Consider the following 15,454-nt stretch of genomic DNA (forward strand, 5'->3'; position numbering starts at 1 on the left):
AAAAAAAGAGGAGGCTTTGGATTTTCATCCACATGAATATTACTACCTATCTTCTACTTCCACACGTACAGTACAGTTGTCTGTGCTAAAGATACTCTTAAAAATTAAATGTATTAAAATCAAACCTAAAATATAACCATATTTGTAGCTGACACCCTGGCTGCAGGTGCATAAGCCCATAATGGAAGACAGTTTTGTGCTTCACTGTGTTAATTCCCAGCCAAGTTGGGACGAACGGGCAAGGGCATTTAGTGAGAATCCTTGAAGTCCTGATTCTCCACTCATCAAAATCAGGCACCTAACTGGAGTGAGCTGTGTCTTCCTTCTGGCACATGAAACTGGATTTTGCACACGTGGTGAGGAAGAGTGGTAGGTGAAGATGTACATGCTGTATGTCCAGGTTTCATCTCACTGGGGAGTCACAGGAAATGATTCCAGGAGATTCTTCAGTCTTTCTAGCTGCCTCTCTCACTAGCTGGACTTGTTGCTTTCTTGATGAAATTAAATCAGTTCCTTTTGGGTTTACTGCTTGATCAGCAGCTTATGCTGTGTCCAAGAATGGAAGTGGACCTGGAAAGAAGGGTCACCATATAAAAGAGGACAAGGAGGCAAAAGTGGTTATGAGGCTTGACAGAAGGACACGCCATGTTTTTCATGAAAGGAAGGCACAGTTGCAATGGGTCAGCTTAGAAAAGGCAAAATGGAAGATGACTTAGGGAGACTTGGAGTGACCAAGGAAAGATGTTCAGAAATCTTGCTTTCATGTAACAGTGCAACACCCCTCCTGCTTGGAGATCATGGCTTTTTCTGCCAGTCATATCTGGCAGTCAGCCACATTGTCACATTCCCTCAGCACAGTGCTCTGACTACCAATCCAGAGGAGGCTGAACTGCTCCTGGTAGCAACTCCAGTATCAGCCAAACCTAGGAAGGGCATGCAGACAGAGGTTAACAAAGAGGTAGGCATAGGTTCTCCTTTGACACAGAAAACACAGGCACTCACAAGCCCTTGTTTTAAAACTGTGGGATTTGAAATCATTCAGATGTCAAAATGATTTTAAGCTTCTTAATTTTTAACTGAAGTCTAATAAATGAGTCACAGTTTTTCACACTTTCAGAAGAAGGCAGTCAGTCTGCACGGTTAGATTTCATCACATTGCGGGGTAGGAACTGATAGCACAACTTTCTCTGAATAGGCCAGCTGGCTCCCCCTTCATCTGATGCTCTGTTTATCCAAACATTTCAACCTTTGGATAAACTTTAGCCTGAGTACATCAAATACAAATAGAAGGAAGCATCCTTCCTAAAGCTGGCCAGCAGCGAAGGTGCTTACAACTCATGCAAGGCTTTCCAACAAGTAAGCACAACGCCTTCATACAAACAGACAGGCGAGTTATAATGGCAAAAGCTTTTGAGTGTAATGACAAAAGAATCTTGCTCCAGCAAAGCAACACAAACAATTTTTCTTGTATATATCTGAATATCCAAGATACTAACATAGAACTTTGTGATCCCATCCTTGTGCTAAAAGAAAATGTGTCAAAGAAAGCAGAACTTTAGGGGAAATGGAGAGGAACCCTCAGGGAAAGTGCAAGAGCAAGCTGAGCTCTTTTGAACTACCCGTATCATTATATTCCACAGTTAGGACTAAAAGAGAAAAAACCAAATCACAGCAACTCATTAACACAAATGGTTGAGATTTGTCTGTATATCACTACCTTTTTTTCATATGAAAACAGCTAATAAAGAGATTAGAGGAGATGTCAGGCAAAACTGGATGAAGAAAGTACATAAAGAAATTCTAGTTTGCCCCATATCATTACTACAGCTTTGGCAAAAAATCAGTAATAAATAATTGCTTAGGAGGAATGCTTTCTTATTCTTCTGAAGAACAGAACTAGTATAACAACAAAGTCATTAAAACCTCTGCACAGGACAATTGCTTGAGCACACGTTAGTCTTGTTCAAACTTCGGCAAGAAAATACTGAAAAGGAAGTCTGCTTGAATATATAAACCTATCAGTTCCAAACTACAGCATGAGCTATAACTATGAGCTTCTTATTTTGCTGGGTTTCATGTTTATGTATGTCTATTTACACTGCTAATCTGCCTGTATAATTACTTGATTGAAAGCACGCTTACAGTACTCACATACATAAATGAGGCACACATGTGCTTTTGTAGCCAAAGCATCTAAAAATTATCACAGCCATTACAGTCACAGCGAATCTGCTGCCAGTGATGTTCAAATTCCAGCTGGGATAGTCTCATTCTTGCTATCCAAAATTTCATACTGTATGTTTAAAAGCAAAATATATTCTTTCTGTCTGTAAATACAGAGCAGCTGCTCTCTATCTCAGAGGATGCCTGAATTTCAATGGGGGAGGGTGAGGGATCCCTATATGTTAAGTATACGTTACAGACTGTGTGGCAGCACTCTTCTCTACAAGATCATTATTAACACTCTCAGTTTTACTTTTTCTGCAGAGCAAGCAAGGCAACCCTCCCCCTGCCTAACAGTAATTTATTAAGGGTCCAGAAACATCTCTGAATTACACTCCATTTTTTTACCCTGCAGTAAAATGGTTATCTCCTCAGATTTCATACATTGATAACATTTTCTACTGTACCATTAGAATGAAATGTAGAAGCCTCAGCTTCACAGTTCTGCTGATGCCGAGATAGTTGCATCCAGACAAGAAAAGATTAAATTTATTATTATCACTGCTATTATTATTCATTGCTGAACTACCATAAAGATGCACAGTGCTTTATAAATCCAGCCGGCCTCAGGACCTAGGGCTCATTCCCACTGCTGTTGACTTCTCTCCAGCTCTATAGGTTTTGTATCTCTTTCAGGGGGTTTGGACAAGATGCCAAAACCAAAAGCAATCGTTTAATAATATTGGTGGCTGTCACTGCAGCACTTATATGTTCAGTGATCAAATGAACAGAGACATGTTTGCCTTTCAAGCCCAAGCCCCTTAAAGAAGTATTAAAATGAAAACACTTCCTGTTCTTTTTTTCTTTCTTCACTTATCGTGAACCCTTGTTTCACACACAGACATTCACATGCCTTGCTATATTTTAGTCATCATTTTGATCTCAGGGGTTGTTAGTTATATGTGGTTAGCGATAGGATGAGAAGAAATGGGCTCAAGCTGCACCAGGGGAGGTTTAGGTTGGATATTAGGAAAAATTTCTTCACGGAAAGGGTAGTCAAGCATTGGAAGAGGCTGCCCAGAGAGGTGGTGGAGTCCCCATCCCTGGAAGTGTTCAAAAAACGGGTAGATGTGGCACTTTGGGACATGGTTTAGTCTAGTCTACCCTTGACTGGTTTAGTGTGGACTTGGTAATGTTAAGTTAATGGTTGGACTGGATGATCTTAAAGGTCTTTTCCAACCTAAACAATTCTATGATTCTATGATATACATTTCTATGTCACTTGGCTATATGTACCGAGGCCATCTTTTCACTAATAAACATTATCAACTTTCTGTCTATTTTTTGTGTTTTGCACAGAGGAAAAAACCCATCATATATATATACACACACTATATTTATGAATTTCTTTTTTCCTCAGTCCCATCTATATTGACAGAAGTCTTGGATTTTCCCAAACAGGCATTTTTATATCCCCATTCTTTTCACTTTCTTGGGTTTTTTTGGTTTGGTTTTTTTGCCACACATTCACAATTTCCTCATATTTTACTTTTAAGCTGAATCCCATGGTGATTTTTTGGAAACACAAACAGCCATTCCAGCACTGCTCACCTGATTTCTGTCTCTCGCATTTGCGTAGCGGAATCGCTGGATGTAATAGAAGACCAGCCACGCCAGCGAGATGATCATCAGCACAATGAAGGAGATGGAGACAAACACCACAGAGGTCCGGCTGACGTACTTCTGCAAGTTGCGTGTCCCGATGGTTATGTACATCATCACAGTAATGTTCCTCTCCAGGAGGCTCACTATCTCTTTTCCTTTGGGTTCAGGAATCATTATTGCTACAACATCTTCTAGGCCTACCAGACAGGAGAGAGAGAAAAGAAAGCTTAAGTAAAACAAGTGATTGCCAAGTAATAAAATGACAAGAGGTTGTGGCAAGGCCAAAAAAAAAAGAAAAGAAAAAAAAAAAAAAAGCAAAACAGTAACAAAAAAGCTCCCCTTTCTCCTGCTGGCTTTCACCAAGAGGTAAGTCAGATGGATCTGGTGAAGGTTTCAACTGGAACCAGTTACACAGTGTGTATCTATAAACTAATCTCGGTGAGATATGCAAAATGTGTTTCATGAGTTGACATAAACACAGATTTCGAGCGCTACTGAGGCTTATCTAGATGATATTGCACATATACAAACAGAAAGGGAGACATGCCACAGCCAGCATCCTTCCATCCAACACTCCATATACATTTATCATAGCCCATTCGTGGGGTCATGAGTCTGTTGGAGAAGCCCCTCCAAACTCCACATTCAGATCAGAAATACCTTCAGCCACAGATACCCACACGGTTTCGCAGCCTGAAGGTGCCAAAGCATCGCTGCCCTTGCCCAGGGCTGGCAACAGAGGAAGCCTGCAGGGACAGGAGCAGCTCGACACGTTCCCAGCTCACCCGCTGCCCCATGCTGCCGGAGGCTCCCCACAGCCCGAGCCCACGCAGACATTTGGGAGCCCCTGTTGGGAGCTGGACTTGCCAACTGATGCAAGTTTAAAGTCAAGAGCACTGTTTCATTCCACAAAAAACGCTACTGCATCCCAGAGCAGCCCCCAATGCAGTTTGCAGCATGGCCCCACAAGGACACCAGTCAGCACAGCCGAGGCAGCAAAGGGGTCTCTGCTAATGGGATGGGGCAGGGACTTCCTACAGTCCTGTCAATCTTTCTGAAGCCATGACCCTGTGAAATGGGCCCTCCGCTGATCTATCGAGCCTCGGCTCTGCACCAGCTTTCCTTTCTGTACGGTGCTGTTTCATTTTACTTGCATCACATGCTGCTGAAACTATTTTCCTTTCATAATTTGATGTCCCCTGTGTACATGACAAATACACTCTGAAATTACCTGGAATTGGGCAGCTTGTTAAATGCCTTTTCTGGCTTTATAAATAAAACATCACTGCTTTATGGTTTAATATTAGGGATATTCTGTTCTTCCACTTCACAAAACAATTGTAGATAATTTTTACACCTAAGCTATGTTTTGCAACTGTCAAATCCTGAATTGTACTAAGTGGCTAAGGACAAACAGGATGTATTTTAGTGTAGAAATGTGCTAGAAACAACAGCATATAAAAGATCACAAACTGGCGTTTAGAAAGAAAGGTACAAACTACGGGTGTCTGAAGTCAGAGAGGCGGTGCTGAGGTGGGGTTTCAGAATTACAGCTGAAATCCCAGGAAATCAGCCAGCATGTTGTTAATCCCACGGCTACCTGTATTTTGACTGTGGCAGGAGGACAAAGTGCTGCCTGCCTCGGGACATTTGTGGAGGTGGGAAGGGGTCACTCGGCTGCGAATGGAGACATGAGAGGGCGACTTGTATTTCCAGCAGCAACCCCCTCCAAGCTGATATCCACCCCGAGCTTCACCGGTGCAGCACTGTGCCCTGGTCCTCACGGTCCAGCTCAGACATTTCTTCACCGAAAACCCCTGGGAGGTATAAACCAGGTTTTCAAAGGTATTTATTTAGATGCTAAAGACCAGGAGGTGTCTAGCAGGATTTCAGATATACTAAAGCAGACAGGTGGGTGGCATTCAATGTAAAACACTAACCGTGGTGGAAACTTTTATCAAATTCTGCTGAGTGCCTGGATCAATTGGAGGTACTGAAATAGCTGTGACAGACTGTCGCTACTCACACAGGAAATCTGCTGCAAGGCTGGGAACTGAACCCTCCTCTCTCAAGTCTAGGTGTAGAAGTGCAAACTGCACCACTCTTCCTCTCCTGAGACCTTCCATCATAACACTTTCCTGATTATGAACAGGCCAGTCAATGAATAGGGGGAAATCAATAGTTTTGCCGAGTCAAGAGTTTTAGATACCCATGATAGGAAACTTAACTTTTCTGCTGATACTCTTCCATAAAGCATTAATCATTTTCAGCTATTTTCCTTTATTTGTCTAGTAAGAGCCCACCTTCAGCAGCCAAGATAAATCTACCTTTGCAACTCTTCTGGTAGCTGTTTATTGCAAAGGGCTAATGCAAACATTACCCTAACAGCCTAGGGAGAATTTGCCAAGTCTCAAAGGGGCTGAGAAGGGCACTGGTGCCATGCCAGCAATTTTCCTGCAGTCAATAAGACAAATTGTCTGGAGCAGTGCTTAGCTGTCCACATGCCTGCCTTTGTTCTTCTCCCTGTCTTTAAAGAAAATAAAAATTTTAAAATCACTCTACAAGAAAACCAAAGCAACCACCTCACACATAGCCAAAAAGAACCCATAGTGAAAAATCACACAGCCAAAAATACTGAAGTGGATTTCATCAACTCCTCTCAAAAGCCACCACTCTGACCCACTTGTCCACTACGGACCTCTAGCATCATCTTCCGTACAATCTGGGACACTGTATGAATGATGTTACCTGAAAGCCTATAAAACTGGGACATACAGACAAAACCATTTTCCGTAGAAAATACAGGTAGTATCTTACTTGAATCTTAAATTTCTTTAAAAAAATTAACAACATGTTTAATTATGTTTAATTCAGCCGAATGTAGCTTAGCCTATTTCTGGAGAACTATAAATAATGGGCACAGGCCAGATATGCCATGTTGCAAATAAACAAACACATTCAATTGTTCAATTATGAAATTGATACTTTCCTAATAATAAAACAAGCACCCCACAGTAATGTCCTATCTTTCTTCTTCTGTATCTACTATCTACTTCTATCTATCTGTAAAGTATCTACTATCTACTTCTGTAAAGTAACAAAAAAGAGGGAGAAAAAATTTTGTGATCTCCTGCACAAATTTAACCTCATCCCTGTTTTGCATCACCTGCCCTTTCCGATTAAGCTCCAGTGCAGCTTTCTGGCTTCAGTTCACGGTGGAAACGTAACTGGTTTTCAACAGGAGTGCAGCCACACGCCTCCCTTCTCCGCTCTCTCCTCCTTACATCTCTCTGCCAGGATGATCTACTGCCACCGTGAGCCTAGGGCCTTTTAAGATACTTTAAAAACCACAAGATGCTAAGTAAATTGCCATGGATATATGCTAAGTAAAATTGTGTTTAGAAATGCAATGTAGAAGACACAGCTACTGCGAGAGGAAAGCAGCTGCTTTTATTTATTCAAACCCTTAATATATTCAAAATTCAGGCTAATTGGTTATTTTCTTGGAAAACATCACCATTTGTAATGAAGCATTCTTTGAAAAAAATAACCAAATCAGCAACAAATAATAATCAGGGTTTTTTTTTTTTAAACATTTCATTGAGTTTATGATAATTTCTGCAAGGCACTATAGAGAATGCTATTTGATCAATCAAGTCATTAAGCTAAGTTTTTAATCTCAAATATGCTCAATATTTGGAAGAAAATAAAAAAAAAGAAGAAAGAGAAAGTAATTTATTTCCCTTTCTTCCCTTACACAACAAAATGTTTGTACTATCTCAGTTTCAGTATCTAATGACACGAGACGCTCCAAAATACGTGAAAACATTAAAGAAGGGAAATAATTTAATGAGACTTCAACGTTAGAGATGCATTTCTACGCCCAAGTACACATTTGTTCAACAGACTTCAAAGAAGAGAAAGTATCTGGTAATAGGTACTGATGCTTCTCTGGTGAGTTAAATGCTAACGATGCCTTTCATTAAACACACCCACAACGGCAACTGCATTTTGTGGTACTCTTGTTATCCAACACGTTTCATTTCTTTTTGTGGCCAAGATTAATGCAGAGTTTGACATGAATTTTTAAGTAGCTGTCAGGATGAATCAGAGATTCATAAATGAAAGGTATTCTGGTTGCAGTGAATGGATTTTTCTTCTTTTTTGGCTTAGGAAACATTTACCATATCAGTGCTCTCTCCTTATGAGCCAATAACAAAACAAATAAGGTAGAACTGAAAGGCATTTGGGATGATTTAAGTCACTTCAATTTCCTGAAGTGTATTCGCCTAATCAAATATTTCTGAGTGGAGAAAATACGCTGCCGGTCTTCAGGCAGTCACTGTGCTTCCGGGCTCCGCATCCCGCGGCGTTAGGCAGGATGGCCGTCGGCACCGTTTTCGGCGGGCGCTGGACCGGCGCGGGCACTGCTGGCTCCAGAGGGGCCGTGCTGCGGAGCTGCGGACAGGCTCAGCTCCTTTCCCAGTCACTGGGCCAAACGCGTAGCCCTGTGGCTACTCCACCGAGCTGCGGCTACTCTGCTCACTTACAAGGAGTTGCTCGGGAATTACTAGTCACTATACTATAGTCACTATAGTATACTATAGTCACTATATAGTATACTATAGTACACTATAGTCACTACAGTTACTATACACTGAATCCCCCAAGCGCTGCGCCTTCCTGTGTGGGTCGTCCTGGGCTCTTCCTCACCCCAGCCTGCGGGAGAAGGAGCCCCATCGCCTAAGGAATTGCTAACAGCAGGAGGAACCGCGGAGCGAGGGGAGATGGAGAGCAAGTCTGCAGCAGGCGCCAGCCGCCCTCCGACACCTACACGTGGTGGCGGATGACAGAGCCGCGAAGCAGCGATGAAGCCAGAGAGTGTTTTTAACGGCAAGACGCGCACCTCGGAAAAAGACCTGGAAGACCTTCTCCAAACCTTCTTCTTCTACACAGTACTTGGCTATGGAAATACATTTCAGCTGGGATGCTTTTATGCAAAATTGCAAACTTTTTCTATTCACTGGTGACAGGGGAAAGGACAGACTTCAGTTCTGTAACAGTGGCTTTTGTAGGAGAAATGAACAGATTTTACAGGCGGAAGATGTACGTAAATCCTCCACCTTGGCCATAGGCTGTGCTGCCCAACTTGTGATATTTCTTGATTCTGCTCTGGGAGCTTCAGGGGTGATACTGAAAACAGTCCTCTCTCCTCCTAATTAGCAGGCAGGCCCAGCAGTGGCGGGCTGCTGCTTTAATACTTTGTCAATTTTTGATGGAGGCCTTAAAAAGTGGTATGTTTCTGACACATCTTAGAAGAGACAATTTAATTCTTCATGCCTGGCAACTGCCAGAAGTCAGTTAGAGAAATAATTAATTAAATTATCTGAATAGAATTCCAATCTGGGAGGCATACAGAGTCTTCTCCAAGATATCCTATCAAGATGTAAATAAGGATTTCTCTGATGTCGTACATCAAAATCAAGTACTCAAGTATTTCCTTTTACAGATTTTATAACTGAAAACTCAAACACTATTTTAGAGTTCAGAAATTGCCCTGATAAAACAGACAGCTTTCAGCCCTTCTCAAGGAATAGAAACCTTGCAGGAAGGTGTAAGAACCTAAGCAACTCTTCCTTTACTTCTTGAAGAAATAATTTCATTTTTAGGAATCCACTTCGGTAACTACCAGCTATTGGAAAAAAACAAACCAAACACAGATCTAAACAATTCGGCAGCCTGCCCATGCCCAGTTCCGGAGCACCCTCCCTGGGCTCATCCCATGGTCTGTGGGTCCTGCCAGCCCCACGCAGCGTGAGCCAATTCGGCGGTGGAGCTTCCTGCGAGCTCAGCAGTGCTGGCTCCGCACAAGGACTCACTGTGCTGCCCACCACGCGAGTGCTTTCCTGCCGTAGCTCCTGCTGCTGCCCGCATCTCTGCAGATGGATTTTATGGTATGATCTGGATGATGTGTAACATTTCAAAGCAAATTTGGAGCAAAACACAGACATTATTTTTTAAAGAATACTATTTTTTTTTCCTCCAGAACAGCAGCTCAGCTGAAAAATTAGTACTGAAAAGAATGAAAAGGAATCTGTGGTGATGGTGCTGTCGTTGTGATTGTCTAAGCTATAACCAAGAATGGTCTGTTGGGCTATCAGAAGATACTACCTTTTGCTACAGACCTTGTTCTCTTTGAAAATACTCTTGCTTTATAATCGTGTTTGGTTTCTTTACAATGAAATTACATGGGAAATGGTATATAGCTTAATCAGATGCCATTTCAATTGAATTTTAATGCTATGTAAATTGTTCCAATATCTTCATAGTTGCAACAAGGGCTCCAAGTCTTTAAGACAATCCAATGAGAGTTCAATCTCAGTTCTTCTGTTCTGTATGGTGCAATTATAAATTGACCAGAATATCAGCTATTACCTGTTTTTCTCCTTTAAAAATAAACTTATTCTTTGTCCTGGTTTCAGCTGGGATAGAGTTAAGTTTCTTCCAGTAGCTGGTCTAGTGCTGTGGTTTGGATTTAGAATGAGAATAATGCTGATCACACCCCAATGTTTTAGTTGTTGCTAAGTAGTGTTTATACTAGTCAAGCTTTTTAGCTTCCCGTGCTCTGCCAGGTGCACAAGAAGCTGGGAGGGGGCACAGCCAGGATAGTTCATCCAAACTGACCAAAGGGATATTTGGATATTCCATACCATATAATATCATGCTCAGTATATAAACTGGGGGGAGTTGGCTGGGGTGCAGCGATCACTGCTCGGGGACGGGCTGGGCATTGGTCAGCGGGTGGTGAGCAATTGCACTGTGCATCACTTGCTTTGTATCTTCTTTTATCATTATTATTATTACTATTATTATTATTATTTTCTCTTCCTCTGCTGTCCTGTTAAACTGCCTTTATCTCAACCCACAGGTTTAACTTTTTTTTTTTTTTCTCTGATTCTCTCCCCCATCCCGCCAGGGTGGGGGAAGGAAGAGCGAGCCGCTCTGCGGTGTTTAGCTGCCTGCCGGGTTAAACCACGACAGGCTTAAATTACATTTTTGTGAACTCAGAAATTACTTTTGGAAACCAAAGCAATATTTTAGCAATATTTTAGAGAAGCTCATTTCTGAGCTTCACCCATTTCAGAGAAGCAGCAGAGTAATATTGTTTAAACAACAACAGAATCTTACGTAGGCCAGCTGGGAAGCATTACCAGTAAGAAAACAAATTGGGTAAAAGGCCTGCTCCCTGCAGGAGCTCTCCTTTATGGGGCATTCACGGCATTGGTCTCAAATTGAAGTATCAGTAAATGACACTATAGAAAAAATTGGCAAAGAGCAATATACAGTAACAGTAATACATAGTCAATACACCATATATCATATGTGAAATGACTACCAACTGTCATTTATAATCTCTTGCATAAACTGTCTCAATGCCAGAGGACTAGAAAGGACACCAAGTTCTAATAAGGTTTCATAAGAGACATGGGCAACTACAGACCAGGTTGTCCAAAGTTATTCAGTGTTGGTTCCTCACCAAAGACTCTTAAGCATAAAAGAATAAAATAGGAAGGGCCTCACATGAGAAAATAAGGGGTTAAAAACCAGGATCTTGGTGTTCCAAAACATCAGAGAGACAGGAAATACAAAAGACACCCAGGGTCCACAACTACTGGAGGCTGGGAGAGCGATTCTGGGGAGGCAGGACAGAACGTTCACCCAACGCCTATGCTGTTCGCCATTACAAGAAACACGATGCTGGGACAGATGGACCTTCGGTCTCAAACCATACACTTGCTTTTACGTTAACTGGGAACTGAAAGTTGTATCTCCCCTGGAGAGAAGAAAGATTAAGTCAAGTCATGACAGCAAAACAACAGGGCCAAAGTCAGAGGTCTGATTATGCCAAAAAGTCCCTCTCTGGGCCGCAGCGGGGAAACCATACCTGTTGTCGTGGTTTAACACCAGCCAGCAACGAAGCACCACACAGCCGCTCGCTCGCTCCCCCCCAGCGGGATGGGGGAGAGAATCGGAAGGGTAAAAGCGAGAAAACTCATCTGAGATAAAGACAGGTTAATAGGTAAAGCAAAAGCCACGCACACAGACAAAGCAAAACAAGGCATTCATTCTCTGCTTCCCATGGGCAGGCAGGTGTTCAGCCATCTCCAGGAAAGCAGGGCTCCATCACGCGTAACAATTGCTTGGGAAGACAAACGCCATCACGCCAAACATCCCCCCCTCTTCCTTCTTCCTCCCCCAGCTTTATACGGTGAGCATGACGTCATATGGTGTGGGATATCCCTTGGGTCAGTTGGGGTCAGCTGTCCCGGCTGTGTCCCCTCCCAGCTTCTTGTGCACCCCCAGCCTGCTCGCTGGTGGGGTGGGGTGAGGAGCAGAAAAGTCCTGGACTGTGCGTAAGCGCTGCTCAGCAGTAACGAAAACATCCCTGTGTTACCAACACTGTTCTCAGCACAAATCCAAAAAGTAGCCCCATACTAGCTACCAAGAAGAAAAATAACTCTATCCCAGCCAAAACCAGCACCCTGGTGATGAACAAGGAAGGACTGGGGCTGAGACAGTTGGTGCCTCTTGCTTCTCAAAGCCCCGGTCAGGGCTTGACCCAAGGCAGAAGGGTCTGTTTCGGATGTGGAGGCAGGAGGGGGGGTTGGTGGCTCAGAGCTGTGCACCACATACGAGAGCACCAAGTGCTCAGCTGCCAGCACAGGGGTACGAACACAGGCGCGAAGCAAAGGAAAACAGTAGCGAGATGGGAGAAGCACCGGCCGGCCTGGAGAGATGGGCTGCATCTCCCTCTACACTGAACATCACACCTGGGTCCTGCAGATGGGCCCGTCCACCTCTTCTCCCAGTGCCCATCCCAGAAAGGTCTTGCTGTCACCAAGGGCAAGGGATCGGTGAGGTTTTGGGAAGGATTTCGCCCTGCAGTGAGGGAAGGCTGCAGAGCGGGATGCAGAAGTCGCTGCCTACCCACCTGTGGGGCCCGCAGGCACTGCCTGCCCCGAGGTGCCCCCCACCAGCAGCCCCGCTCTGCCGGGTGGAGGAGAGCTGCCAGCCAGCCAAGGAAAGCAGGAGCGTGACCGTTCTCTGTCGCCGCTGCTAAAACGGAGACACAGCAGGCAGGCAGAGCTAACCCCCTTCTAGGGTGCCCAGCCTGAGAGGAAAAAAAATGCAGGGGAAAGCCAGAAGCAAAGACAGCATAGCAGCACGTAGCCCCGTTTTTGTGGATAACAAGCTATCGAAGTTATCAGAACATGAGTTTTTACCATATAATCTTTTTTACTCTAGATCCCTTGCTTTGCAATGACGTAGGTGCTTTCATCTCCCCCCCCTCCCCCCCCCCCATTTCCAATTTGTTTTCCTTTCTGTTTAAAAGCAGAAAGATGTTTCCTTCAACTTATCCTCTCCCTCATTTCCCGCTTCTCCTTGGCACCGTTAGCACTCGCCTTGGTCCTTTGCCCACCTTCCAAAACATTTAACTGTAAATCAGGTTTCCTTAAAAGGCAAATGCAGCAGCCATGGAGAGAGGAGCGACACCTTTTCCCTACAGCACTTTTCCCATTTGTAAAAGAAGGAAGCTCTTTTACGCAAACTATTTTTTTTTTTTTTCTTAGACAACCTTATTGTCATGAAATGCTTTTCCTTGCAGAAGCACAGATATCCAGTAAGATAATTAAGGGCCCTGGGAAGAAAAAAAGACCTACTGATGTTAATGACTGGCTACAGTATTTAAGTAATGGATACAAAAGTTTTCTATTTGGTCCTGAAGTGAACAACAATAACCTCCAGCCGAGCTGCTTTCGGTTCATTTCTTTCGATGCTAAAACCAGTAGAGGCAAGATGGTTCTGGCTGTGATCTTTCCGGTGAAAAGCAGTCTCAGCCACTGTTTATTACTGTTTAGGGACAAAGAAATTTCTGTTCATGTTTTTGCAATCAATGCTGATCTTGCCACGGCTGTAAGAGCTCAGAATATATTGACTTCCTCTGATTTTATGCAGAAACTGCAGCAAAGGAAAAAGAAGTAAAAAGCTACAAAACTCACAAAAATCAAATTCAGCATGATAGCTGCATTTGTCCTGGGCTTGGCTCCCACAGCATCAGCTCATCAGTCTGCTGAACTAACCAATGCTAATGAACCAACATGGTGTTACTTATTCACACTTAATTACAGAAAACGGGCGGTTCTCTGAGAGGTTTCCTCAGACCCCAACCCAATGCACAAATTTTCAAGACTCTGTTATCATAACCAGGATAGTACTTCATTATAACTGCCAATCATTTGTACTGAAGACCTCTCTAGAAATCTCCCTTGGTTTCTAAACAATATATACTGTTAATGGCATATGACACTTGTTATAAGTTCTCTGTTCTGGAATTTGCACTGCAATGTTTTATGATTTTTTCATGTACAAGGTGGCCAGACAGACTCCTCCATGCAGGCCTTATAGCTAGGATATGCTCCAACTCATAGCGAAATATGCCACAGGGATAATTTATTAGCAAAATACAACCTTTTCAAAGTTGTGGCAAAACACACCCACTGTTTAAAGCAGAAGCTGCTTTGCTGCCTTCGCTGGAATTGTGCCAAAAGAAAGTATGTCTTAAATAGCATCTTATGTAGTCATGGTAGAATACAATGCAAACACAAGCTAGTTACTGTGCCTGGCGCTCTTAGAACAGGTATAAATGTATTTTCATTTACAAATGGGGAAACTGGAGCAAGTGTGCTGAACAACTTGATAAAGCTTCATGAAATATAAGCACAGAGCATCTAAATCCCAGCCTCATCCCTGACAGGCAAGCAGCACCAATACTCCTCCAAAAAGGCAGGATGAATAAGCAGAACAGCTGGAGCTGCTCACATCTTCCTTGGAAACGGGAGGAGGGTTCAGCGCAGCCCTGCCTGCCCCAGGTGTCCTTCCCTCTGCTAGCAGGGCAATTCGGCAAGAGCTGGTAGATGCTGTCATTGTCCACTCCCCGCCTGGGGACACGCATGCCAAATTTGTCACTGCACCCCTGCTTTAAACCCTCCTCCCTTCAAACTATGGATCCCTCCCCAGGTAAGCCCATATTTGGGTGAATCAGGATGCTCGCACAGCACATAGCATAAAACCAGCTGGCTGATGACACCCATATGGTTTAAGGAAGGCAGCACCCCTCGCTGTTTGTGACTGCTCCCGCAACACACCGCACGGGGAAGTGCCGGTGGCCAGGAGAGGCTTGAGTTGGTGAACCCTGGCAATGAACTAAGTGATTGTTCCCCTGTACTCGGCGCTGGTGAGGCCGCACCTGGAATACTGTGTCCAGTTTTGGGCCCCTCACTACAAGAAAGACATTGAGGTGCTGGAGCGTGTCCAGAGAAGGGCAATGAAGCTGGTGAAGGGTCTGGAGCACAGGCCTTATGAGGAGCGGCTGAGGGAACTGGGGTTGTTTAGCCTGGAGAAGAGGAGGCTGAGGGGAGACCTTATCGCTCTCTACAACTACCTGAAAGGAGGTTGTAGTGAGGTGGGTGTTGGTCTCTTCTCCCAAGTAGTTAGCGATAGGACAAGAGGAAATGGGCTCAAGCTGTGCCAGGGGAGGTTTAGGTTGGATATTAGGAAAAATTTC

The 15,454-nt window shown here is 43.7% G+C and overlaps 1 protein-coding gene across 1 annotated transcript in view; it reads right to left on the minus strand.

Annotated features, from left to right (window-relative positions):
• The window catches only part of RNF150 (ring finger protein 150), a 123,716-nt gene that overhangs the window by 44,172 nt on the left and 64,090 nt on the right, over positions 1 to 15,454 (minus strand). Inside the window, exon 2 of the mRNA XM_075709478.1 lies at positions 3,775 to 4,025. Within this exon, the coding sequence (XP_075565593.1) occupies positions 3,775 to 4,025 (251 nt within the window). The remainder of the gene's footprint in view (positions 1 to 3,774; positions 4,026 to 15,454) is intronic.

The sequence above is a fragment of the Pelecanus crispus genome, chromosome 4 (assembly GCF_030463565.1).
Source record: "Pelecanus crispus isolate bPelCri1 chromosome 4, bPelCri1.pri, whole genome shotgun sequence".
Taxonomy (NCBI): domain Eukaryota; kingdom Metazoa; phylum Chordata; class Aves; order Pelecaniformes; family Pelecanidae; genus Pelecanus; species Pelecanus crispus.